This window comes from Carcharhinus amblyrhynchos, chromosome 10 (genome assembly GCF_965287045.1).
Source record: "Carcharhinus amblyrhynchos chromosome 10, sCarAmb.v2.hapA, whole genome shotgun sequence".
NCBI lineage: Eukaryota > Metazoa > Chordata > Chondrichthyes > Carcharhiniformes > Carcharhinidae > Carcharhinus > Carcharhinus amblyrhynchos.
Window position 1 is genome coordinate 2,211,629 of NC_137333.1, and position 27,958 is coordinate 2,239,586.

Below are 27,958 nucleotides of genomic sequence, written 5' to 3' on the forward strand. Positions count from 1 at the left end.
AATAAACTTAAAAGTTGAACACACAGCCAATCAAAAGCTCATGCACGCAACATGTAGACTGAACACAACTTGCTGCTGTGGAATTATATACCACCAAAAATCATTAAGTTTAGGGGAGGGGGGAAGAAAGGGAAAAGAAGATTGACCAATTCTTGTTATACCAGTTGTTACATCAACCCTGGAATTATTGTATGACACCATCTTAGTTGCAATCTATAATGATGTACACAATTAAAATACCTTACTCCTGACTAAAAAGTAGTAAGAAGTCTCACAACACCAGGTTAAAGTCCAACATGTTTATTTGGTAGCAAAAGCCACTAGCTTCCAGAGCACTGCCCCTTCGTCAGGTGAATGGGAGTTCTATTTACAAACAGGGCATATAAAGACAAACTCAATTTACAAAATAATGATTGGAATGCAAGTCTTTACAGGTAATCGAGTCTTAAAGGTACAAACAATGCGAGAGGAGAAAGCGTTTTAAGCACAGGTTAAAGAGATGTGTATTGTCTCCAGACAGGACAGTTACTGAGATTTTGCAAGCCCAGATAAGTCGTGGGGGTTACAGATAGTGTGACATGGACCCAAGGTCCTGGTTGAGGCCGTCAACCTTTGTTTCTAAATAGTTTTGACGGCCTCAACCAGGATCTTGGGTTCATAAGCATGTCTGTCAGCATCTGTGAAGAGAGAATAGGGCTAATGTTTCAAGTCAGGGTGACTGACGTTGGCCCTATTCTCTCTCCACACATGCTATCAGGCTTGCTGAGATTTTACAGCATTTTTAGTTTTTGTTTCAGATTCCAGCATCTGCAGTATTTTGCCTTTATGGAAAACTAGGGGACCTCACATTCAAAGAAAATATGCAAAAGTATCACCAACCTGTTAGAAAGAGGAAATAGTGATCATCTCAAAAGCTGTTAGACAATGTCAACAAATACTTCTAAAAAATTTTAAAAACACAAGGAACACTATCTCAAAAATATAATTTCCCTTTTGGATATAATGTAAATAAACATACAAAAGCCTCAAAGTCTTCAGAGCAAAGGTTTGAGAAATCGTCAGGTCCCAAATCTACAAAATACAGAATTTAAGTTTTCCCACAACCAAATAGAATCACAGACAACACTTGCCTAATGTTCCTCACCTATGCATGTGTCAAGTGGCAAAGTACTGCACACCCTAAACACAGTTGGACTGCAATCAAATCCTTCAATAAAACATGTGGCCACCATGCAAGCTACATATAGAAATTACCAATAATTCAAAATACAATCTCACAATCACACCTGGAATGAAAAGCCAGTATCAATCTCCATAGTCTTTCAGATGTGTGTTACGGACACTACCCAGCTTTCAACTTCGCTAATGTTTCATTTTAAATAAAGTTTATGTGGTTACTTGTCTGCATGTGTCAAAGCCAGTGCAGTGGAGGGTTAAAATGATTTCTTACCTAAACCACTGAATATTTGTGTGATGCATGGATTCCAAAATGTAATCCCATCTTGATGCCCATTTGATATTCGAGGTCTGGAAATAGAAAAATAGGCACAAGCTGTCAGAATTTCTGCCAGTATTCTGGAAAACCAATTACCTGATAAGGAAATTACAATTTATTTTCCCCAAGATGTTTCGTAGTGCCAGAAATTTACACCATTCCTTTGAAAGCTGTGAACTTCAAGTCATGCCAGTATATAGAGAGCACGAGGTGTGAATTTACAAGATTATTTCCTGAACAGTAGAAAAAGAACACCAAAAGGAGCAGGCAAAATTAGGACAACATAAGTCACCACCCCAATATATGAAATCTCAATGTTATATTCCTTTTCTTTGGCCTGCTTATGCATTTAAATTTAATATTCATTGCAAAAGATTTCCAGTAGGTGCCTCAGTTGAAAAAAAAGTGGATAGATTTATACTACTAATGCTGAGTAGAGATGCGATGCACAATAAGGAGGATCCATGACATTAGCTTCAGTATAATTTGGAGGCAATGACATATAACATTTATTTCATACACGACCCCCGAACAGCTTTGAGAATTAAAAGAACAAAAAAAAAATCCCAGAAAGAAACAGTTTACAATTCAAAATTACGTTCAAAAGGCCAACGGGCTTATCTACTAAACATCATGTGGACTACGATTGGGAATATAAATTCAAATAAAAAAAAGTTACTAATGGTCAGAACCTCTGCTGGACTTTCGGGATGTGGAAATGCCGGCGTTGGACTGGGGTAAAACAGAAGGAAATCCCGCAACACCAGCTTAAAGTCCAACAAGTTTATTTGTAGCAAACACCCCAAGTTTTCGGAACAGGCTGTCCCATCGTCAGGTGGCTGGGAGTTCTCCCAGAACTCCCAGCCACCTCAAGAAGGGACAGCCTGTTCCGAAAGCTTAGGGTGTTTGCTACAAATGGACTTTTGGGAAACAGTTAACTGCTGAAGAATCTTTGTACTGAACAGGAAAAGATGGAGTGAAAGTAAAGAAAGGTAGTAAGTAATTTGGCATCACCGATGATATTCTACTGACTTCCTGAGGTCACTCGCACAAGCAACCAGCTCTTTTGGTCAGATGTATAACACACAAGGGTAAGTCATCACGGCAGCACTACATCCTGACCCAGCAACAGGCTAGGCTGGACATTAAAAATGCACTGCTTATACACTGGGCACCTTCTTCTCCTAGTTCATTACAAGCCAAAAGATCTCTAATCTGGATAAAGCATTTTGCAAGCCATCTTTTTTCCCAGCTGAGGTCTGTTTCAGGACAATTATTACTATACTTCACTTTAGGAAAACACTTTTTAAAAAAAGCACCATAATTCAATTAATTTTGTTCCATAAATCAAACACTGAATATTTTAGTTTGTCACTTCTTTAGAGGGCTCAATGATACTTACTCCTCGTGACTTAACAATCTCCTACCAAAAACTGTTCAAGGCTTCTCTGTGTCCTGGAACTTTCTCCATTTGTTCTGGTCCTGTCACTGCTTTGTTACTTATTAAACTGGGAGCTAACCAGAACTCTGTCTTTGATTCAACTCCCTGATAACCTCCTCCTCAAATTCCAGCTTCTACCCTCTTCAATGCATAACACTTCCACTGTTTTTGTAGCACGATGGGGAAATCTCTCTCAATTTCGTGCCTCTCTTTCCACAGCGAATCGCAGATATACAGTTCTTCTGAACCTTCCACTGTTGAACCAGAAATATGACTGCCATCATGTCTTTATTTGCCCAGAACTCATATCTTCATAAAAGCTCTACAATGGGACTCTAGCTCTTTTGGTTTATCATTCATCTACAAGCCACAGCCTTTTAAACCTCAGTGAGGCATCATTTCATTTGCCCAAATTCTCTTTAATTTTTCTGATCTTGAGCATATCCTATACTGTGGACATTGACCCACTTTGGTTCATAACACAAGTGAACAGCGTAAAAATATTACTCACAGCATATTTAACAGAGTAGGTATAGGCAATACTAAATTTTGATCCAAATGCTTTAGGGATACCCATAGGCGGTCCTGTGCAGTCAGGTTTATCAATGTGTGTGTGCTTGTAGCTGTTGAAACACAAATTAAGGATTGATAATTAAGAATGGAAAGCAATTTTCTCCCATTAAGACAAAAACATTTCAAAAAAATAGCAATTACTTTGTTATCCAGCTACAAAAACAAAATCTTTAATCTACTGAGTAGAAAATGGAGAAGGCCATTGATGCTTAAACCGTACAGATATATATCATAATTATTTGGCCAAAGATCCACATTGACGGGGGAAGAACTCAAATCTCTAATTTTTACCATTTTGCTGGGCAGCAGGTCATACAATGGGGCTACACCACCGTCATCTCACCTCAGTTTAAATCAAACCTCAGCTGGCAAGAAAACATAGGAACAGGAATAGGCCTGTGCCAATCCAACTAACGTACACATCTTGGGGCACTAAGGGACAATTCAACACAGCCAAAACGCCTAACTTACACTTCTCTGGATTGGGGAGGAAGCTGGAGCACCTTGGGGAAACCCACGCCATACAGGGTGAACTTGCAAACTCCACGGAGTCATGCAAGACTGGAATTGAACCCAGATCCGGGGTGCTAAGGGGCAGTAGGGCTAAACACTGTGCTGCTGAGAGTCGGTCTAGTGAGTAAAGAAGGCTGTGCACCTTTTCAGATAACTGGAATCCAGTATGCGAGCACCAGTATCGTTTAGGTCAACTTAAAATCAAATTTAATTCAATAAAGAATTTAATTGCAAGTTTCATATTACAATTTAACGTAAGAAATAGAAATAGGAGCAGGAGTAGGCCATCTAGCTCTTCGAGCCTGCCCCGCCATTCAATAAGATCATGGCTGATCTGTCGTGGCTCAGTTCCACATTCCCGCCCTCTCCCCATAACCCTTAATCCCCTCTCTTATCAAAAACCCATCAACCCGCGTCTTAAAAATATTTAGCGAGGCAGCCTCCACCACTTCAACGGGCAGAGAATTCCAGAGATTCACCACCCTTTGAGTGAAGAAGTTCCTCCTCAACTCCGTTCTAAACCGCCCCCCCCTTTATCTTGAGGCTGTGCCCCCTAGTCCTACCGTCCTTTCTGAGCGGGAAGAGTCTCTCCACCTCTATCCTATCCATCCCATTCATCATCTTATATGTCTCAATGAGATCTCCCCTCATTCTTCTAAACTCTAACGAGTACAAGCCTAGTTTATTCAGCCTCTCCTCATAGCTCAACCCCCTCAACTCCGGTATCAGCCTAGTAAACCTCCTCTGCAATCCCTCCAAGGCCAAAATATCCTTGCGTAAGTGCGGCGACCAAAACTGCACACAGTACTTCAGCTGCGGCCTCACCAATGCCCTATACAGCTGCAGCAAGACTTCCCTACTTTTATATTCAATCCCCCTCGCTATGAAGGCCAGCATCCCATTAGCCTTCCTGACCACCTGCTGCACTGGCAGGCTGGGTTTTTGCGACTCATGCACAAGGACCCTGAGGTCCCTCTGCACCGTCGCCTGCTGCAGTTTTTCGCCACGTAACTAATAGTCCTTCCTACCATTATTCCTAACAAAGTGGACCAACTCGCACTTGCCAACATTAAATTCCATTTGCCAGTTCCTGGCCCATTCGCCCAGCCTATCTAGATCCTTCTGCAGTCTCTCCACACCCTCCGCGCAATTTGCCGTTCCACCAATCTTGGTGTCATCAGCAAATTTCGACACCATACACTCGGTTCCCTCCTCCAGATCATCTATATAAATGGTAAATAGCTGAGGCCCCAGCACCGACCCCTGGGGCACTCCACTAGTCACCAACCGCCAATCCGAATAGCACCCATTGACCCCCACTCTCTGCCTCCTATTTGACAACCAATCCTCTATCCACGCTAACACCCTACCCCCAACTCCATGCCCCCTTACCTTCTGCAATAACCTCTTGTGAGGTACCTTGTCAAACGCCTTCTGAAAATCAAGAAACACCACATCCACCGGCTCTCCTCTATCCACCGCCCTAGACACATTCTCATAGAACTCCAGTAAATTTGTCAGACACGACTTCCCCTTAACGAAACCGTGCTGCGTCTGCTCTATCAAGCAATTCCCCTCAAGATGCCTCGCTATTTCCTCCTTGATGACGGATTCTAACATTTTACCTACAACAGACGTTAAACTAACCAGCCTATAATTCCCTGCCTTTTGCCTGCCACTCTTCTTAAACAACGGCGTAACATTAGCCGTTTTCCAATCTTCTGGCACTTCCCCGGTATCCAGCGACGTTTGGAAAATAACCACCAAGGCATCCACTATCACCTCCGCCATTTCTTTCAGAACCCTTGGATGCATTCCATCCGGTCCTGGGGACTTGTCCACAATCAGTCCCTCCAGTCTGTCGAGCACCGCCTCTCTAGTAACAATAATGTCATTGAGACCCTCCAGTCCTACCACCTTTCCATCGCTAACACCCAGCAAATTATTCACGTCCTCCTCCGTGAAGACCGAAACAAAAAATTTATTCAAGACCTCAGCCATTTCCCCATCCCCTACCACTAAGTCCCCCCTCTCATCCTCTAAGGGTCCAACGTTCACCTTAGCCAGCCTCTTCCTATTTATAAAAACTCTTGCTATCCTTTTTTATATTAAGCGCTAGCCCAGCTTCATAGTTTCTCCTACCCTTCTTTATCAACTTCTTTGTCAATCTATGTTGACATTTAAACCTCTCCCAATCCTCTTCTCGCCCACTACTCTTAGCTACTCCAAATGCCTCCGCTTTTAATTTAACACTTTCCTTCACCTCCTTCGTTATCCACGGCTTATTACCTCTCCTCCTACGGTCCTTTTTAACCATCGGAATAAATTTCTGCTGAGCGCCAAGAAAGATCTCCTTAAAGATCCTCCACTGCTCCTCAGCAGACCTACCTTCCAATGCGCTCCCCCACTCAATATTTGCCAATTCTTCTCTCATCCTACCGTACTCCCCTCTGTTCAAACAAAGGACGCGTGTCCGGGAACCCACTTTCTCCTCCTCCATCTGCACCAGAAACTCCACCACACAATGATCACTCTCCCCAAGAGGATCCTTCACCACAACATTACATAACACCAGATCCAAGATAGCTCGCTCCCTCGTTGGCTCCAGCACACACTGTTCAAGGAAACTATCCCGGCAGCATTCCAAGAACTCCTCCTCGAGCCCACCGCGTCCAACATGGGTCGACCAATCAATAGGTAGATTGAAATCCCCCATAATTATCGCCGTTCCATTCCTGCACACCGCACTTATTTGCGCGTTAACAGCCCGCCCCACCTCCAGATCATTATTCGGGGGCCTACAGACGACACCCACCAGCGTCTTCCTCCCTTTGCTGTTCCTTATCTCCATCCACAACGATTCCACTTTCTGCTCTTTGGTTCCTATATCATCCCTTGCTACCACCCTGATGCTATCCTTAATCAGCAGAGCTACACTCCCCCCTTTTTCCTCCCGCCTATCCTTCCTAAACACTTGATACCCCTGGACATTCAGCTCCCAGTCCCTGTCACCTTGCAGCCGCGTCTCTGTAATGGCCACCAGATCATATCCATTTGTGCTGATCTGTGCCACCAGCTCATCCACTTTATTCCGAATGCTTCGTGCATTCAGATAAAGTGCCTTCATCCCAGCCTTCACCTGGACCCTATTTGCCAGAACGCCACCAACCATACTCACGCCCCCTACTCCCTTTATTATTGGGACATCCTCGGCCTCTTCCCTTACTTGTACCCTCTCCTTAACTTTAGACCCCGTAATGTCACCTACCCTCGCACCCTCCCCCCACCAATTAGTTTAAAGCCCTGTCTACAGTCCTATTTACACGATTCGCCAGGACTCTGGTCCCAGCACGGTTCAGACCAACCCCATCCCACCTGAACAGGTCCCACCTACCCCAATACTGATGCCAATGCCCCATAAATTCAAACCCATTCCTCCCACACCAATCCCTGAGCCACCCATTCACTTCCTTAATCTTATCAACCTTACACCCGTCTGCACTCGGTTCAGGCAGTAGCCCAGAGATAACCACCTTGTCGGTTCTACTTTTTAATTCCATTCCCAGCTTTTCATACTCCCTCCCCAGATCCTCAGTTCGCATTTTGCCTACGTCGTTGGCACCCACATGTACTACAACGACCGGATTCTCACCCTCCCACTCCAGGTTCCTCTGCAGCCCAGATGTAACATCCTGGACCCGAGCACCAGGCAGACAACACCCCCTTCTGTGCTCTTTGTCATTGTGACAAAGGACAGTGTCAATACCCTTAACCCCACTATCCCCAATTACTACTACGTTCCTTTTCACCTTCTCTTTGCCTATGTCCTGCATCTGCATCACTGTACTGCGTGTAGTTTGCTCACCAAATTTGATTTGCAAGAACCACTGAGTATAAAAAAAAGCTCACATCAAGCATGTTAGATGCCTTTCATCTCATGCATGCAAGATATGCAGCAGCTTTCCTGCGTATCTACCTAATTTAAGAAGTTTCATAGTACATCACCTGTACAAAATGGGGAGGAAAAGTGACGAATGAAAACATTTAACATACTTAAAAGACTATTTCATAAACCTGGCATCATTTAAAATAATAAAAGATTACCAGCTAATCTGTGGGGAGTTAAGATAAAGAGATGCCTTTGGGTAAAATGGGATGAGCAAGAAGGGATAATTAGACCAGGGCACGCAGACTTAATTCAGTCCCCCCCTTCAAAATCTTAGGTTTTGTAAATGCAGTTGTATTTCCATGCTGAAATGCTGAGGTCGCACTTACCATGAAATTGCTTGTGTCACATTGCTAGGCAGAATTTACTGTGAAAAGTAACAGTACCTTGAACGGAGCTCAATGCTATTTATGCATTAAACAGATAGCAGCTTCAGGACAGGGTAAAATGTGAAGAACGTGGGAAAGTGCACTGCTCCTTTGCAAAATTGGCATTTTACTGTCTGACTTCCAATTCAAATTCATTGAATAGCATCAAGTTCCTGTATTAACACGTGGCTGTGAACTATGTGCCACAGAATGGGCCCTACGGACAGCGGCAACACTGCGTAGAGCCCAATTACAAGCTGACGAGTTTTACGTTGCCATTTTCCATAATAAACACTGACACCAGAATTTATAAGAGGTGAAGTTCACTGGAGATGTACTCAGGCACATGATTAATATTTTCTAGGCTGTAAGAAATTGCATAAAATCCAGTGACCACTTTATTTCTTTAGATGCTGTACTTATTCCATTTAACTATTTGCATACCTTTTTGGTTCTAGCTTGGCAGCCACAAGTCTTGCTTCAGACCCACCTTCGCTATGGAAATATATTGTGATATCCACATGATTGAAGATGTAGTAAGTATCTTTCTCATTGAAGGCAGACTGTAAAATAGATGAAAAGTTGGTCAAAAAGATAGTTAATCAAAAACTAAGATTTTCAATTAACTTTGCATGGAAGCTGCTTACTTGTTTCTATGAAGTCCAAGAGTTGCTTTAAGATTAATTTACAAACTTCTAGTAGCTTTCATTTACCAACTTAAATGAATGATTATTGCTGTTAAATTTGATAACATGCAAAAAGGTAATATGCAGAAACTTACACTAATAACACAAGCATCTTTTGGACGCCCATCTTTTGTTATGTAGCATCCAATGGGAAATCCTGGATTACAGAACTTCTGCCCATCTTCTACATCGTAACACCATGTGACAGGCATATTATCAATGATCCTGTAAGAACAATGAGATTGGTTGCATCTGAAAATCAGAATAAATGTCTTCTCCATCGAATATAGACAGGCAAAATGCAATCTTTATCACAATACTAACACTACAATAGTCCCAAGGTTCTTGATGGGTCATTTAGCACAGTCACACAGATAATAGGTTAGGTGATCAAAAAAAGCTTGTCCAAATAGATAGGTTTTAAAACACATCTTAAAAACGGGGGGTAGATGAGTGAGAGGTTGAGGGGGGAATTGCAGAGTCTTGGCAGCTGAAGGCATAGCCACCTACAGGGGTGTGATAAAAATCAGGGACATGCAGGATACCATAATTAGAGGAGTGCAGAGATCTTAAGAATTTTAGGATTGGAGAAGATATGAGAGATGAGGGTGGACAAAGCCATGGAAAGATGTGAAAACCAGAATGAGAACTTTAAAATCAAGGCATTGTTGAAATAGGAGTCAATATAGGTCAGTGAAACAAGTGATCCATGAAAAGAATTTGGTTTGAGTTAGGTTTAGAGTTTTCAATTTCATCCATCTTTTTCAGGACTAATCTATTCCTGACATCACAATGTAAAAAAATTAAGTTTCCTTGTCTCCTGCATTCACACGAAGTGGTGTGTATGGAACTAACTCAGACCAGCCCATCAGCGTGTCAAGGACTACAAAAAACCTTTGTAGCTGAAGTGCAAACTTGGCAGGCTCGATGTATGGCTGTGCTTGCCCACACGCTCAATTTAAGCCAGTACCAACAAAATGCTAGACAAGAAATCACACTGTTCCTGCTGCCCAAACCATCAGCAAGCAACAGCCTCTATAGCAGAAAAGCAGCCAGATGGATTGCTGACAACCCAGACAACTTACTGCAAGTTGACTCTGGATCACATTATATTTCAGACATTACACACATCTAAATTAAATGAGGTGTAATGATGCCCAGCAGATCCTGAAGATTACATGCAAGCTGGTCTATAAAGTACAGACACTGATTGAGAACCTGTAAATCACAAAAAACACAGGCACTCAGCCTTTCCTCAGCAAGTTGTTAAAAAACTCTGCACTCTTCCCATGCAAAAACATAACATCTTCCAGCCAGTTTCTGCAGGTTTGAACAACAGGAGACACCACTGACAGCAACGGGACTGGAAGATCATGCTGCCAGCCAACGGCAGGCTGCCTATGCTGCCACAAAATACATTGCAGAGGGGGGAATCCCACCCGTTATCCTCAACAGCCATTAACGAACAATGCCAAAATTCACAACAATGGTTCGTTTGCAAAATTTCGTTACAGGATATTTTACGAAGACATTAACCATCAGCACCCTAATATACACTGACTTTGGAAAGGCTGACTATTCATGCTGTTATTTCATGAACATTTATGGAAAAGGGTAAATGGGCTTTTGATTATTGCAATATTACCTCTCCAATATTCTGTCAAAGATGAGTGTAAAAAGTAGACAGTGATATTTACAGCCTAAACATGAAACAATGAGAACCGTAAATCAAAGTTCATTTTAAATACATTTATTTACATTATTACGGCAGCGTTGAACGTGAGTTACTCACTGGTTATCCAACAGCCAGGTTAATCCATGCAATCTTTACAAAGCTTGATTCACTTCTGCAATCATGCGGACTTCCACTGTTCTCCCAACAATTTGATTAATTCATTTGAATCACAGGACATGGAACCTCTTTCTCCTTCAGTGATGTGACTAGCCTGTAGGAGTCACAACGGGCTCGCCTGATTTCTTTCCTTCTGTTAAGGGCTACAACTCTTTCTTCAGCTCTCTTCTCAGCCTTGTCCAAATTGGCATTGGGCCTTGTGCTCTCCTTTCTACGTGGGGGAGAAACCCCAGACTATCACTCTTACACTTTTTTGGCTTCAACAACAATGTGATTTGATTTATTGCCACATGTATTAGTGTACAGTGAAAAGTATTGTCTTGTGCATTATACAAACAAAGCATACCATTCATAGAGAAGGAAAGAAGAGAGTGCAGAATGCAGTGTTACAGTCATGGGTAGGGTGTAGCAAAAGATCAACTTAGTGCGAGATACGTCCATTCAAAAATCTGATGACAGCAGGAAGGAAGCTGTGCTTGAATCAGTTGGTATGTGGCCTCGGCCTTTTGTATCTTTTTCCCAATGGAAGAAGCTGGAAGAGAGAATGCCGGGGTGCGTGGAGTTCTTAATTACGCTGGCTGCTTTGCCAAGGCAGCGGGAAGTATAGACAGAGTCAATGGATGGGAGGCTGGTTTGAGTGATGGATTGGGCTACATTCACAACCATTTGTAGTTCCTTGCGCTCTTGGGCAGAACAAGAGTCATACCAAGCTAGGATACAGATGCTTTTTATGGTGCATCTGTAAAAGTTGGTGAGTGCCGCAGCAGACATGCCAAATTTCCTTAGTCTTCTGAGAAAGTAGAGGCGTTGGTGAGCTTTCTTAACTATAGTGTCAGCATGCAGGGGATCGGGACAGGTTGGTGGTGATCTGGACACCTAAAAATGTGAAGCTTTCGACCATTTCTATTTCATCCCCATTGATGTATATAGGGGATGATTCTTCACTATGCTTCCTGAAGTCGATGGTAATCTTCGTTTAGTTGGCATTGAGGGATTGCATGTAGTAATAACATCCAACATCAATGAACTCCAAAAATCTATGCCCTAAAATTACATTCCCCCACCACCAAGAAATGCCACAAAACAACATACGTAATTAAGTGCCATCTATTTCTAATACTCTTAAGCCTAAACAATTTTATAGAAGTGATTTATCTTGCATAACAGAATATATTTCCACGATCATGCAATCAGAAATGCCAATTTCATTAGCTAGGCTAACATAAAATTTAGATTCTTTGCTATAAACAGTTTCAGGAACCTTCTCCATGAAAAGCTTAGTTACACAAGTTTGAGGAATTTATGGAGAATTGAAATTCTTGAGCATTTCACTGGAAGTTATAATTTCTAATTGTCAGTTTGACTTGTCAAGGGCTCAGGCTTCTTTTCAAGAATGTATGTAGAAATTCTAGGTTGGCATCCCAGTATTATACAGAGGGACTGCTTCAAGGCCTAAAGTCCTGCCTTTTGAATGTTACAATTGAAGTCCCAGAAGTAAAAGGATCTCATGGGGAAATGCAAAGGGCGTGAAAGCCTGGTCAACATTTATTCCTCCACTAAGTTAACTGATCATTTATCCCTCCCTCCCTTTTGTGAGGCTTTGTGCAAAGAATTGGCTGCAACATTTGACTACACTCAGTGCGGTGGGTGCTGGGACGGAGTAAATTTGAGAGACAGATTTTTAAATTAGTAACGAGTCGGAAGATTATGAAGAATGGGCAGGAAGGTGGGGATGAGGCCAAGGTAAGATCAGCCATGATCATATTGAATGCAGAACAGGCTTGAGGGGCTGAATTGCTTACCCCTGCTCTTAGTTCTTACAAACTTCCACCTTAACTTCTTTCCTGTTTAACTTTGGATGAATCCACAGCATTTGGACAGGATGCTTAGCTTAAGTTCTTGGATCTTCATTAGCTACCATCTTGGGAATTTTCATTTTCACCAGACATTTTGTAGACCTTTTTTGTAACTCTTCATGTTCTTGCATTTGCAGACCTTTGGAGTTTGAGAGATCGGACTCTGTTGCTTGCTTACAGTCCAGGACAAAAGATGGAACAACCCGCATGTCTCTGATGATGTCACTACAGATCATCTGACAAATCAAACCAAAATGCACTGGTTTACAATGCATAATGGATATGGGGATAGTGCAGGAAAATGGTGTTGAAGTAGATCAGGCTAACATCTCATTGAATGGAGGAGCAGTCTCAAAAGGGCTGTCTGGCCTACTCCTGCTCCAATTTCTTATGTTCTTGTATAGTTAGGGCACATTATTTTAACGCAATAATCAAGAATAAACCCTATAATCAAAGAACCCACAGTGGTGTAATCTTTCATGAACAATGAAATGGCTGTCACACAAGTGTAGTTGCTTCCTGTATGGATAATTCTTTTTCACTACAAATCAGGCTTGCTTTAACCATTTATGCTAAATCCAGGTCAGTGGTACAGGTTCAATTGTTACATTAATTCTTTGCAAATGACTGACTGCATGCTGCTGACATCCAAATAATATGTCATATCAAAGGATGTATTTATGTAGTTTTATATGCTTTCTCTAATAGCATTTAATTGCCCTGCAATTATCAGGCACTTCATTTGATCATTGCTATTTCAGTTCAGAAGGAAGCCCATATTGTTAATCACCTTTGTGCACGCATCAATAAGAACAGTGCTTTGCAAAGTAGCAGCGAGTTATAACACTAATTGTGTACACCCTTTGCAAAATAAAAACCCTGTCAATTAGCTACAGTTAGACAATTTTAGTGGAAACAAGGTGACAAATATGGAAACTTAACACCACAGTTTTGAGCAGGGTTAGTGAACAAAATAAATAAAGCTCACAATTAACCAAAACCCACAGTGAACAATTTCTTGTTAGCTACTCACCAATGATGTTGATAGTTTAAGTACATGCCATTCTGCAGAAATGCCAACTTTGATTTGTCATCCTTATTTGATGGATTGTATTCTTTTGTACACACATGTTTACATGCTTCTTCCTTCTTGAAGTGGAACTACAATTTAATAAACAATTCTTCAGCTGGTTTCAGTAACCCAGGAGCCTACTATTTGGTTCATGATTATATACACTTACACGACATATTCTACCCCATCCCACCTCAATAATTTGTGGCCTAGGGCTGAAAACAATCAGTACACTCCTTAGGTCCAATATTGCAAATGCAAAAATCTCAACTTTAGTACTAACAGTTGATCATTTTCATAATGCAGGACAGCACATAATAATAAATAGCATGCCACTCCACGTGCAAAGAATTTTCTTATTATTTTTTCTACACCATTAATTAGGTGAAAGTTGGGTAGACCAAGCTTTTAGTTGCCCGTCCTATTATTTCCTTCTTCAGCTCAATGCCAGTTTTGGTCTCAATGTGCTTTGGAATGTTTTCCTATGTTAAAGGTACTTTATATAAGGAAGTTGCTAAAATGCAGGCTCCCTTGAAAGAACATGAGGAAACAAATAGGGAATAAGAAAAAAAGTAAAACTGGTAAAAGGAAAAAAGCACAGGTCTGTACAGGGAAAATAGAAAATAGGCTGAATAAACTTAACAGCCAGAAAATGTTAAACTGAGAAAAACAAATATATAATTGCAATAATGTGGGAATTGTTTTCTTGTAGTGACCTGAACGAGAACGCACCAACAGTTGTGCAAAGATGACGAACAGATCCATTATCATTCCTTATTACTAAATACTTCCCAACTGTGCTCGGACAAAAAATACTGGTCAAATTTTTAATAAATGTTTAACACAGCTTGACAGAAGATAAGGCAGATTGGGTTTATACAGCACCTCCAAAAGTTTGCTGCTGCAGCATGCAACGACCCACAGATGTGAAACACAGAACTGAACAAAAACCTCCTGGCCACGCTCTTCCACAGGTTTCTGAATTGGAGGCTGGTGAGTTTTAATTTTTTTTCATTTCTAATGACAATTTTGTTTCTAAATGGCAGACACAGGGAACGTTAATTTTTCTTGGTCTGGTCTCCCAGTATCTCAAATCACTGTTCACACTGGAACGACGGGGGTTGAGGCGCGACCTAATAGAAGTCTACAAGGTTACGAGGGGTATGGACAGAGTGGATAGTCAGCAGCTTTCTCCCCGGGGTGGAAGAGTCAATTATTAGGGGGCACAGCTTTAAGGTGCGAGTGGCAAGCTTTAAAGGAAATATACGAGGCAGCTTTTTTTTTTACACAGAGCATAGTGCGTGTCTGGAACTCGCTGCTGGGGGAGGTAGTGGAAGCAGATACGATAGTGAATTCAAGGAGCTTCCAGACAAATACATGAATAGGATGGGAATAGTGGGATATGGTCCCCAGAAGGGTAGGGGGTTTTAGTTCAGTCGGGCAGCACTGACAGTGTAGACTTGAAGGGCCGAAGGGGCTGTTCCCGTGCTGTAATTTTCTTTGTTCTTTGTTACCTGAATCCTTCCTTAAATTGAGTGACTTTCTTGAAAGGGATATTATGCAAATGGGAACAGCAGTCTGCTGCAAAGGGACTTCATTTTGCTAAATCCCCCGGTATTTTTTTTTGAGAGAAACTTGAGTGAATCAGTTGGGAAATGCAGTGTAGTGGCATTTTATTGTAATGGGAAGAAAAAGAAAATATTTATTAAAAAACTTCCATTTGTTTTAGTATTCATCTCTCCCTTACTTTGGCCTTTTAAATTGGTATGATTTTCTGGCATTTCAATTACTGACAGTGTGATGATTTCTATGGTTTGGAAATGAATAAAAATCCTTGCATGCAGCATTCTTAACCAGGCATCCAGAGAAAGCTTTATGACAGCTTGATTCAAAAGACATTTCATTTAAAAAACAGAATCCCTGGTAATCGTGGACAAATTTCACTTCACCCCATCCACAGATCAATATCTCAGAAGATACATTTACATCAATACAACAGCAAAATAATATTAATCTTTGAAAAGAATTACATTATTTCAGTTAGACAAACCCATACCTCGTACGGAGATGACTCAATCCTCTCACCAAATAGTACTTGACCGAGGTTTTCTGAAGGGCGCTTTTCCTCTTCCAATTGACAGAAATCAAACCTTTATCAGGGAGAAAAATTTTCAGTACCTCATCTCCTGCAATTTTATCAACTCAACATATATTTAATGACAATGCAGCATCTTTATGTTACAAAATATTCTGCATTAAATTGGTTAATATTTTAAGTATTCCAAGGGTTTTTAATTAAGCTAAATTTACTTACGCATCGTATTCATAAGGCAGAACAGATTCCACTGAGTCCAACCTGTTCACAAATAGTTGGATAGTACTCTGGAGAGGGACAATGGAGAAAAAAATTAGCATAACTAAAAACCACCTCAACTTTTGCTTCTTCAAGTATTTTAATATACTTTCAGAGTGGAGAATAGAATTAGCAGGCATCATATTAATCCTTGTACCCTAAAAAGAAAGATGCAGTAGGATTTTAAACAGCTGAAGTGTAATGCAGAGTTGCAGCAGTTTTTAAAACATAAACAATACTCAAGTTCAGTATCATTAGCCACTCTTACTCCTCCATGATTTGCATTTCACTTTTCCTGCCCAATATTAAACAATAGGTCTGGATCACAGCAGGGAACTCTGATTCCATCTACCAGTACCGAACTATGACACTTACCAAAACTTTCAATCCACTTTCCAATTTCAGGAATTATGACAGAAAAACTGTCCATTGAGAGAGGGCACAACTTGATAATAAGAACTTACTTCTTTGTAGAATGAATCTGAACAAGTACATGTTTGATGTACACAAAGAATTTACTATAGTGAAACAGGGCATTCAACCCAACTGATCTACACCAGTGGTTATGCTCTACTCAGTGCTTCTTATCATACCTTTTCATCCAACTCTAAGCATGTCCTATTCCTTCCTCCCTTGAGTTTGGCTTCCCATTAAATACACGTCTGTTTTTACCTCAACTACACAATGTGGTAGCAAGTTTCACATCCTTAGCAATCTCCAGGCAGAGGTTTTTACCACTAGTATTTATTGCTTATAGTTTTCATTGCTCCAAAAAGTAGCATAAGAAATTTGCCATGTCTCCTCAGTTAATTAAAGTAATGCATACGTAAACAACTTTTGCATTTATATATATCCTTCACAGGAGCATTATAAAGCAAACTTTGACACCCAGTCACATAAGGAGATATTCTTATGGTCAGAAGCTTAGCCCAAAATCAGGTTTTAAGGACACTCTTAAAGGAAGAGTGAAGGATAGAGAGGCAGAGGGATTCAGAGATGGAATCCCAGAGCTTAGGATCAAGACATCAGAAGGCATGGTGGCCAATATTAGAACAATGGTAATAAAGGATGCTCAAGAGGCCAGAATTGGAGTTGCAAGACTGAAGCATTAGAGATAGGGAGGGGCCAGAGGCTAGAGAGGGATCTCAAAACAGGAAATTAATTTTTAAATCTATACATTTCGAAACATGCAGTCACCTTGAGTAAACTGGCTTGAACTTTTAACATGCAGATTGGTTTAAGCGTAAAGAGCTAACATGGCTCCTTGGGGGTGGCGGGGGGGGATTTCTTAGGAATGATAATAAGCATGAGTGTATAAGAGTTTCTCTGTAGGCTTTCCCAGTCTTATGTTGATGAGATGGGGTCTTGGACAACTGAGTTGTCAGTCATACATAATATTTAAATGGTTACCCTCAGCCCATTTTCCAGCAAAGCTATTTAAATATGTACAGCTCTTGTTCCTCACAATCAGATAGAGGTTTTTTTTTAAAAAGTAGACTGCCTATTACTTCCAGGGACTGGGAGAGGCCAAATATGTGACAGCATTGGGTGAGTTTGAGGATCCAGGAGTAATTTGAAGGTTTATAGAATCTGGACTCAATTTTGGGGTTTTGGTGCAAATCTGAAATGGCTCATGGCAAACGACGCTCAGATCTTAGATCACTGAAGCAGCTGTAGAATCTGGGAACACTGCCAAAATGGGTTCCAGATCAGGAATCAAGGCAGGAGGAGTGTGGGATCACCATTCAAAATTGCTTTAGCTTCAGATCCCCCGCAATCACCCACACTATCAGGCTCTCTTCTGTTTTCCCATCTTCTGCTGTTCATTATAGAGCATACAAACACCCCAAAATATTTCCAAATCTACCAGATTCTTATCTCCCTCAGTACCCCTCTTACCAGTCATAGAATCCCTACAGCACAGGAGGTGGCCATTTGGCCCATCGAGTCTGCACCGACCAACCTTTTTTATCTTACCCAGGCTCTAGCCCCATAACACCATATACTTACCTTGCTAATTCCCTAACGTACATATCTTGGGACATTTGAGGGGCAATTTAGCATGACCAATCCATCTAACCCGCACATCTTTGGACCACAGAATGAAACCGGAGCACCCAGAGAAAATCCATGCTGACGCGGAGAAAATGTGCGAACTCCACAGAGCCAGTCATCCAAGGCCAGAATTGAATTTTGGTCCCTGGCACAGTGCTAACCACTCTGCCAACATGCCACCCAAAACAAATATTTAAACTGGAGTTTTACAGAAATACATTCGTAGACATGGAATGCCTGCAGTGCAGGAGGTGGCCATTTGGCCCATCAAGTCTGCATTGACTCTCTGAAAAAGCAACTTAATCATCCGTCCAATCCCCATACCCTCGCATTTTTAGCATGGGTAATCCATTTACCATAACCTAACCTGCATATCTTTGGAATGTGGGATAAAATCAGAGCACCTGGGAGGAAATCTACGCAGACATGGGGGGGGGGAAATGTGCAAACTCCACACAAAGTCACCTAAGGCAGGAATTGAACCCTAGACTCTGGTGCTGAGACAACAGTACTAACCATTGTGTCAACCGAGACATTGGGAATCCCTGGCCAATGATCCTAGATTGTTTCTGTATCTCCCTCCCAAACAACACCATGGGAGTACCTTCACCACACAGGAAGTACCAGTTCCTGAAGATGACTCACTACCACTTGCTCAAGGGCAAATAGGAATGCGCAATAAATGCAGGCCTTGCTAGTGATGCCCAAATCCTAAGAATAACCATGTTCCAAGTTCTTTTGGAAAATGCAAAAAAAAAACTTACAAATCTTCACAGAACAAGGGGAAACATGGTCTATTTGTACTCAAATTTACTGATACATGCGAACAAGCCATACTCTCATTGCACAAACGTGGTTTGTAAGCCTTCAACTTATCTGGCCAAAGTATAGCCAGCTGGAGCAAGGAGAACACTCCTCAGTTTTAACATTGTGCTGTTTCAGCTCAAAGCAGGGGTGTTAAAGATGGAATTATTTAAAAAAGGCAACCAAACACACCAGCCTATGTTTCTGAGGGAGGGCTGCAGTGTTGGAGGGGTCAACTTTTGAAGGAGATGTTAAACCAAGGCATATCTGCCCCCTCAATGGGAGGTAAAAACATTCAACTACATTATGAAGACAACAAGTTAAGGAGTCCTGGCCAATATTTATTCTTCAATCAACAGCATGTCACTTCTATCAAAAGAACAGATCAACAAGTCATTATCACATTGCTGTTTATGGGACCTTGCTTTGCTGTGCACAAATTGGCTACAACATTTCCTGCAGTACAACTGTGACTACGCTTCAAATGTGTACCATTGACTGTAAAACGCTTTAGGGAATCCTACAAAAGGCACTATAGCAATGCACACTTTTCTTTCCAGGAAACACAGCTCCAAGCCCCATGTTCTCCACAAGTTCTGGCATGTTTCTAATATAAGACAATTTAGGAATCCAATTAAAATCAAACTCTCTCAATAGAAAATGCATTAATAGCACCAGTGATATAAAACTACCTCAAAAGGAACAAGAGACCACAGTGAACAGACAAGAGAAAACTCTGAAAGACAAAATGTCACTGCTGTTGCAAGCAATAGTGTCAGAAGTGATGATATGAAAAAGTGATGATATTAAATAGCTTCCCTCTATAATATGGATACAGTAATTAACTTGGAACTTGAGTAATAGCTAATTGACAGTGATGGAATAGCTATCCAATTTTGTTAACTTTAAACTAGAGCAATGAAATTAGCTCATGAACATTGTGTACACACAGGTCTGTGTTTATAAAGCTGAGAATTGCAGATCTTTTTTGCATTGGTTCTGAAAACATTGCCTCCAAGGCCGGCAAAATATCTACCTAATCCCTGCTCCCTGCCCCCAGTTGTCTTTTTACTTACCAATTACGCACTCAAATAATCCTGCAACCAACAGCGCACAGCACATATTTTAATCAAAGATCTAACAACAAAAGGCCACTCAGTCCATTGGTGCATTCCAGCTTATTGAAAGAGTTGTCCAATTAGAAACACCCCTCAGTCTATGCATAGACCATATAGATGTGTAAAAGTTAAATTTAAAGCACATTTTCCAGGCCATAAGTATTGTTTTTGAGGGGTTGACACAAGTGACAGATTTGGGCTTAAAAGACACAGTTACAATGGAGTAAGGTTAAAGGAACCAACACTAACTATTCATATGAATTCCAACATGTATTGATTATATAACATTATAACCTATACCTATTCCATCTAACACAATATAAACACATATCAAAGAATCAACCACAACATTTCACACTTAAATCCTTCAAAATCACCATTTGCCATCTGAATCATCAAACAATTATCTCAATAGCCTGGGTGCATAAACATCCTAGTCTTCTTCATCCTTGCTAGCACTGGTAACTTTGGCATTATCATTCCACAAGTAAGCATTCTTTGTATCAACTGCATTTGATATTCCAGACTTTAGAAATCATTTTTCAACAACACTGGTGTCAAGTTTATTCCACACATCTATGGCCACTTAACATAATGTTGTTAGTGAGGATACTGACATACTGCTCCTCATCTTTTGGATACTGTCCTCAGAGATTATAGACTTATTCAAAGCTGGGCAACAATTAAAACTGCTGGGAATAATTGCCACCTCAGTGTGGGTTGATCGCAACTTCATTTGACTGCATTTTTGACAAGGTGGGATCTGAGCACCTTTTTTCCGCCTCACACAGTCCTCCAGATCTGAAATTCCACATTTCCTGTGACCGCTTTCATCCATTGGACCTTCCTTGTGAAAATGGATGGTAAACCTTTCTCAAAATGCTCTTGGGGATAATTTTGCACTTGAATATCACTCAGCTTTAATTCTGTGTCACCCACCATGCAAGGTGAAACTTGTGAGCATATTTTCTTGTGGTCAGTCATTTTTACCAGAACAGCATTTTTCCACCTAGTCTAGGTAACAGCATTGTTTGCTGACATATTGAACTTGATCAGCATTTCATTCATGTTCCCAGTGCAGGGCAATTGATAGGAATTTTCCTCTTTGCATCAAGTTCAGGTGGCGGGGACAACCTTTAGTTTTCTGATGAAGTTATAAAGTGAACCTTTTCACAAATCTTGTTCACCACCAGGCACTCGTGAATTCTAGCATACCATCTTTCTTAGATTCTGAGGGTGGGTGAGGGGGAAATCACATGGCTCATAAGTGATGTGACAAATTCTGCTAACGCTCATTAACTCATTAAATCAATTTGTTTGTCCCAGTGGGGCAACTTGCTTGGGACTTCCTCTGCTGGCACACTTATTCTTCAGCATCTATTTGCAGTTTAGTAGATGATCTTGAAGTCTCGATTTTCTCAGAAACGTTAAACTCTCGTGCTCCTGCACAACCCCCAGTGAATGCTACAATTTTCATTTTAAATTTAGCTGCTACTTCTTATTCTTCCTTGAAGGCATTGTGAAAGATCATGTGGCACACAGTAGGCTTGTCGATTGTCACTAATATTGGCAGGGGGAAATCTAAATGTTCCCGCTTGTACCTTCATATTAAATGAACTGTAGCAATTAATTACAGAACAGTTCAATCCTTGAAAAACTTGAGTTGACTTTTACATGAGGTATGTGTAAAATTCTGTTTTTTTTGACCAAGAGTCATGGGTCTGACATCTACACAAGTACTTATGATGTTTAATTTTTTTTTAGGTACTATGTAATTCTCTGTTCAAATACTCTTGGGAAATACTCGAGTTACAAGCATTTCCTGCCCATGGTTAACATTGAGAAACAAAAACTTCAGGACAGATCATAATTTATGGATGAACTTTTCCTTTTCTTTACATCCTACTTCCTCCACCTGCTTGCATTACTGAATTAATCATCCACGCCCACAAAAGAAAAATAAAAGAGTACCTTTCACAATCTTTTAATGTCCCATAGTCCATGACATATTTTAAAAGTGCAGTCACAGCATGAGGTTGACTCTTAACTGCTGCTTGAAATTGCCCAGCAACTCACCCGAGACCAATTAGAGAGGGGCAAGAAATACCAGTTTTGCCACTGAGGCCTACAGCCTATAAATGAATGATTAAGAATTACAGCAGAAAATCTATATACAGCAATCTCCCATAAACCAGCAAGATAATACTATTTTTAAAAAAATAGATCGACTGAGGGAGGAGACCTCGACACCAGGGAGAACTCCACTGCTCTGCTTTGAATTAGTCCCACGGGATCTACTACACCTGCCAAGGAGGCAAAAGGACTTTTGGTTTAACATCTAATCCAAAAGATGGCACCTCCTTCGCACAGCTCCTTCAGTAGTGACAATGGGGAGCACCAGCCGGGATATGGTGTGTAGGCCCAGAAATACCTGATTCAAAAGGTGAGCACATGACCCACAGATCCTTGGTTGATCCCAGCACAGAGAACCTGGGCAAATCAGTTGAATTGACACTAAAATCACAGAATAAACTACTGAAATTAAACAATATATACATACACACATACATTTATACAGCACATTTAACATAAGAACACAAGAACTAGGAGGAGTAGGCGGCCACCTGGCCCTTCAACAAAACAAGGAGATTGTCATCGACTTTAGAAAGTGAAGTGGAGAACATGCCCGTCTACATCAACGTGGATGAAGTAGAAAGGATCACAAGCTTCAAGTTTTTAGGTGTCCAGATCACCAGCAACCTGCCTTGGTTCCCCCTCATGCCAACACAATAGGTTAAGAAAGCCCACCAACACCTCTACTTTCTCAGAAAACTAAGGAAATTTGGCATGTCAGCTATGACTCTCACCAAGTTTTACAGACACACCATAGAAAGTATTCTTTCTGGTTGTACCACAGCTTGGTATGGCTTCTGCTCTGCCCAAGACGGCAAGGAAGTACAAAAGGTCATGAATGCAGCCCAGTGCATCACGCAAACCAGCCTCCCATCCAACAACACTGTCTACACTTCCCACTGCTTTGGCAAAGCAGCCGGCATAATTAAGGACCCCACGCACCCCAGACATTCTCTCTTCCATCTTTTTTCATTGGGAAAAAGATGGAACAGTCTGAGGTCATGTACCATCCAACTCAAGAACACCTTCTTCCCTGCTGTTGTCAAACTTTTGACTGGACCTATCTTACATTAAGTTGCTTTTTCTCTACACCCTAACTACAACACTACATTCTGCATTTTTTCCTTCTCTGTGAACAGTATGCTTTATCTGTATAGCACGAAAAAACTTTTCACTATATGTTAATACATGCAACAATAATAAATCAAAGTCAAAAGAAACCTGTTCCGCCATTCAATAAAATCATGGCTGACCTCTTCATGACATAAACACCCAAATGCAGCACATGAAGGCATTCTCAAACAAAATATGACAACACAACATAAGGAAATGTTAGGGCAAATGACCAAAGAGGTAGTTTTAAAAGAGGAACAGATGGAATGGTTTAGAAAGAAAATTCCAGAGCTCAAGGTGCAACCAACTGAAGGCACAGCTGACAAAAGCAGAGTGATGAAAATCAGGGATGTGCAAGAGGGCAGAATTGGAAGACTGCAGATATTGCAGAGGGTTGTGGGGCTTGAGGAGAGTAGATTAGATTTTGGAGAGTGAGGGACACAAGGTCATACAGGGATGTAATAAAATCAACATGTTGCCTGTGCAAATGGTCAGGAAGTTCAGGAGATAATGGACAAATGGAGACTTGCTGTGAGCAAGAACAGGAGAGTTTTGCAAGACTCTCAAGAGGGTAGAAGCAGGGTATCAAACTCTAAAAGGACACTTTGACCATGAGGTGGGCGGGGAGGAGGAACTTGGTGACCAATTGAACAGCAGGACTTCAACTAAAACTTACAATTTATCTTGCAGAGCTATGATATCATCTCTCAGCTGGCCAACTCTCAGCCCCACTCAACTGAGAACCTGCCAAATCACCAGGCTCATTGTCCCATAGACTGACTTATAAACAGGGTCAAAAAGCGCCACTTTAGGGACGTGGGAGAAAGAGTCTGAATAAGGGGGGCAACCCCTCAATGTACAGGATGGCCAGTCACCCTGGGTGGAAATGGAAATCATGATGTGGAGATGCCAGCGTTGGACTGAGGTAAATACAGTAAGAAGTCTCACAACACCAGGTTAAAGTCCAACAGGTTTATTTGGTAGCAAAAGCCACTAGCTTTCGTCAGGTGAGTGAAGAGTTCTGATCACAGACAGTGGACGTAAAGACACACACACAGTTTACAGAATACTGACTAGAATGCAAGTTTTTACAGCTATCTCCACTCACATTGTCTGCAGCTTTAAGACTTGATTAGCTATAAAAACTTGCATTCTAATTAGTATTCTGTAAACTGAGTGTGTGTCTTTACATCCCCTGTTTGCAATCAGAACTCTCCACTCACCTGACAAAGGGTCACAGGCACGAAAGCTAGTGGCTTTTGTTACCAAATAAACCTGTTGGACTTTAACCTGGTGTTGTAAGACTTCTGGGAGTTGGAAGACCAGGTAGAAACAGCCAGCCAGTGTCTGAGGCAGTTGCTGACATTCTATCTAGCTCACATTTCTATGGAACTGCGGGCTAAGAGGCCTTGTGTGGCGTCAGTCACACAGGAGGAGTGGGGGGTCCATTCGGTCCATCCTACCTGGGTTAGCTCCCCTCCCCAGCTCTCCAATTGGGCTTAGTGCCCCGGTGTTTATAAAGGCCCTGAATGGGGAAGGAGGGGGCTGTGTTTGAGGGACAGGCCTATTCCAGGCTGGATTAGGAGTGTCCGGTGCCGGGGAGATGATTCCAGACGCCCGGGCTCCCCTCACTGAGGGGGAGGGGGCAGAGTCCGCGGCGCCGGGTTACCTTGCACTCGCCGCTCTCCGTCTCGCAGAAGCTGACAGGCGCCAAGCCCGGCAAGTAGAAAGCCGAGGAGAGCCGCAGAGCAGCCGCCAGCAGCAGCAGGAGGAGGAAGAGGGCCGGGGACACAGAGAAGAAGCTACGCGTCGCCGCCATCGCTGCCGTTCCTGCCTGAACCCCGCCGGCCGCCGGCACTGCCTCGCTGCGCACGCGCACACCCCCCCCACGCACGTCACAAACGAGACACGTCACCCGCCGCGCCCGCGCCGCCCCCCGGGATAGTGGATGAATCCTCCAGCTGGCAGGTGAGAGTCCATGGAGGCAGCCCCACCGGGGGCGGGAGGACCTGGGCCTAGCAGTGAGGGGGACACTAGATGGGCCGAGCAGCCTACCTTCTGTGATTTATTCCAACATGTCTGGGAAAGAAATAAACTTTTTTTAACCCACGGCAACAAATCTTTTTCTTAGAAGTTTATTTATTAGTGTGACAAGTAGGTTTACATTAACAGTGCAATGAAGTTACTGTGACAGTCCCCTAGTCGCCACACTCCGGTGCCTGTTCGGGTACACTGGGGAGAATTTGGCATGACCAATGTCCTTGTCTATATCAGTGGTAATGAAGTGGAAATGGCTGAGAGCTTCCAGTTTCCAGGTTTCCAAATCACCAACAACTTGCCTTGGTTCCTCCACACCGATGGTACAATTAAGAACGCCCACCAATGCCTTTACTTTCTGAGGAGGCTAAGGAAATGTGGAATGTCCGCTACAAATATCACCAATTTTTACAGATGCACCATAGAAAGCATCCTTGCTGGTTGTATCACAACTCAGTATGTCTCCTGCTCTGTCCAAGACTGCAAGTGTCATGAAAGAAGCCCAGTCCATCGCTGAAACCAGCCTCCCACCTGTTGACTCTCTACACTTCCCATTGCCTCAGAAAAGCAGCCAGTATAATCAAGGGCCTGCCCTATGCACAGTAAAAAGTCTGACAACACCAGGTTTTAGTCCGACCGATTTATTTGATAATAGACTCACAAGCTTTCGGGGTTAGCCCCTTCGTCAGGTGAATGGACTTTTTACTGTGTTTACGCCAGTCCAACGCCGGCATACCCACATCATGACTGCCCTATGCACCTAGGGCATATTCTTTTCCACCTTCTTCCATTGGGAAAAACATAACAAAAGTCTGAAATAATGTACCATCAGACTCAAAACAGCTTCTTCTCTGCTGCCAATAAGCAGATCTTTCTCTTCGCCTTATTTTAGACTACAACACTATATTCTGCACCTTCTCTTTTCCTTCTCCCCAATGTACTATACAGATGATATATTTTATCTGTATAGTGCTAGAAACAATACTTTTCACTATATACCAATACATGTGACATTCATAAATCATATTAAAACATATCAAGTCAAAACATGTGACTGGATACTTTCTGTTTCCGATCCACAAATACCTCTCTTACATTTCTCTTGTAGCCATACTATCTCCCAGAACAGACATGAAGTACAAAGTAAAAATCTAGACAATAAGTGAAAAAAAATGCTGAAAAATCTTTCTAAACTGCGACTCCTTCAGGGTATCTAAACCAGTCATAGAATCATAAAATTCCTTGTGCAGAAGGAGGCCATTTGGCCCTCCGAGCCTGCACTGAAAACAATCCCTCCCCATAACCACACACATTTACTCTAATAATCCCCCTGACACTAAGGGTCAATTTAGTGCAGCCAATTAACCTAACCTGCACATCTTTGGACTGTGGAAGGAAACCAGAGCACCTGGAGGAAACCCATGCAGACCCCGGCAGAATGTGCAAACTCCACACAGTAAGAAGTTTGACAACACCAGGTTTAAGTCCAACCGATTTAAATCTGGACTTAAACCTGGTGTTGTCAGACCTCTTACTGTGTTTACCCCAGTCCAACGCCGGCATCTCCACATCAAACTCCACACAGTCACTCAAGGCCAGAATTGAATCCAGGTCCCTGATGCTATGAGGCAGCAGTGCTAACCACTGTGCCACTTTGCCACCCATTCAAGAGACTGCATGGACAAAGTGTGCTCCATAAATAGATCTGTATGAATACTGGACATATACACCCAAGGAAGCTTATTGTGGTTAGATATAGGCAAACAAACCTGTAGTGAAATAAAACTATATATCTGGCAATGGGAGGAGCGATGAAAATCAGAGATCAGAACTTACGGAGCACAAAGATCTTGTAGGGTTATCAGGCTGGAGGAGGTTACAGAGATGAGGAAGTAGTAAGGCCATGGAGAGATTTGAAACCAAAGTAAGAATTCTAAAACAGAAACATCATCAAACCGGCAGCTAATGAAATTCCATGAGCACAATGAGTGATGGGCAAACAGATTCTGGTGCAACTTAGGGTATGGCAAGCAGGATTTGATTTGATTTATTATTGTCACATGTATTAGTATACAGTGAAAAGTATTGTTTCTTGCCCGCTATACAGACAAAACATACCATTCATAGAGAAGGAAATGAGAGAGACCAGAATGTAGTGTTACACTCATAGCTAGGGTGTAGAGAAAGATCAACTTAGTGTAACGTAAGTCCATTCAAAAGTCTGATGGCAGCAGGGAAGAAGCTGTTCTTGACTCAGTTGGTACATGACCTCAGACTTTTGTATCTTTTTCCCGAGGAAGAAGGTGAAAGAGAGAATGTCCAGGGTCCGTGGGGTCTTTAATTATGCTGGCTTCTTTGCTGAGGCAGCAGGAAGTGTAGATAGACTCAGTGGATGGGAGGCTGGTTTGCGTGATGGATTGGGCTACATTCACGGCCTTTTGTAGTTTCTTGTGCTTTTCGGCAGAGCAGGAGCCCATACCAAGCTGTGATTCAACCAGAAAGAATGCTTTCTGTGATGCATCTGTAAAAGTTAGTGAGAGTTG

General features: G+C 41.9%; 1 protein-coding gene across 1 annotated transcript in view; it reads right to left on the reverse strand.

The window, feature by feature from the left end:
* Positions 1-25,218, reverse strand: part of tm9sf2 (transmembrane 9 superfamily member 2) — a 43,982-nt gene extending 18,764 nt beyond the window's left edge. The window contains exons 1-8 of the mRNA XM_080198061.1: positions 25,048-25,218; positions 16,117-16,184; positions 15,859-15,952; positions 13,764-13,891; positions 9,118-9,247; positions 8,781-8,899; positions 3,448-3,559; positions 1,451-1,527 (exon numbers count right to left, since the gene is read on the reverse strand). Of these exons, the coding sequence (XP_080054187.1) occupies positions 1,451-1,527; positions 3,448-3,559; positions 8,781-8,899; positions 9,118-9,247; positions 13,764-13,891; positions 15,859-15,952; positions 16,117-16,184; positions 25,048-25,197 (878 nt within the window). The 5' untranslated portion in view covers positions 25,198-25,218. The remainder of the gene's footprint in view (positions 1-1,450; positions 1,528-3,447; positions 3,560-8,780; positions 8,900-9,117; positions 9,248-13,763; positions 13,892-15,858; positions 15,953-16,116; positions 16,185-25,047) is intronic.
* Positions 25,219-27,958: the final 2,740 nt, after the last annotated feature.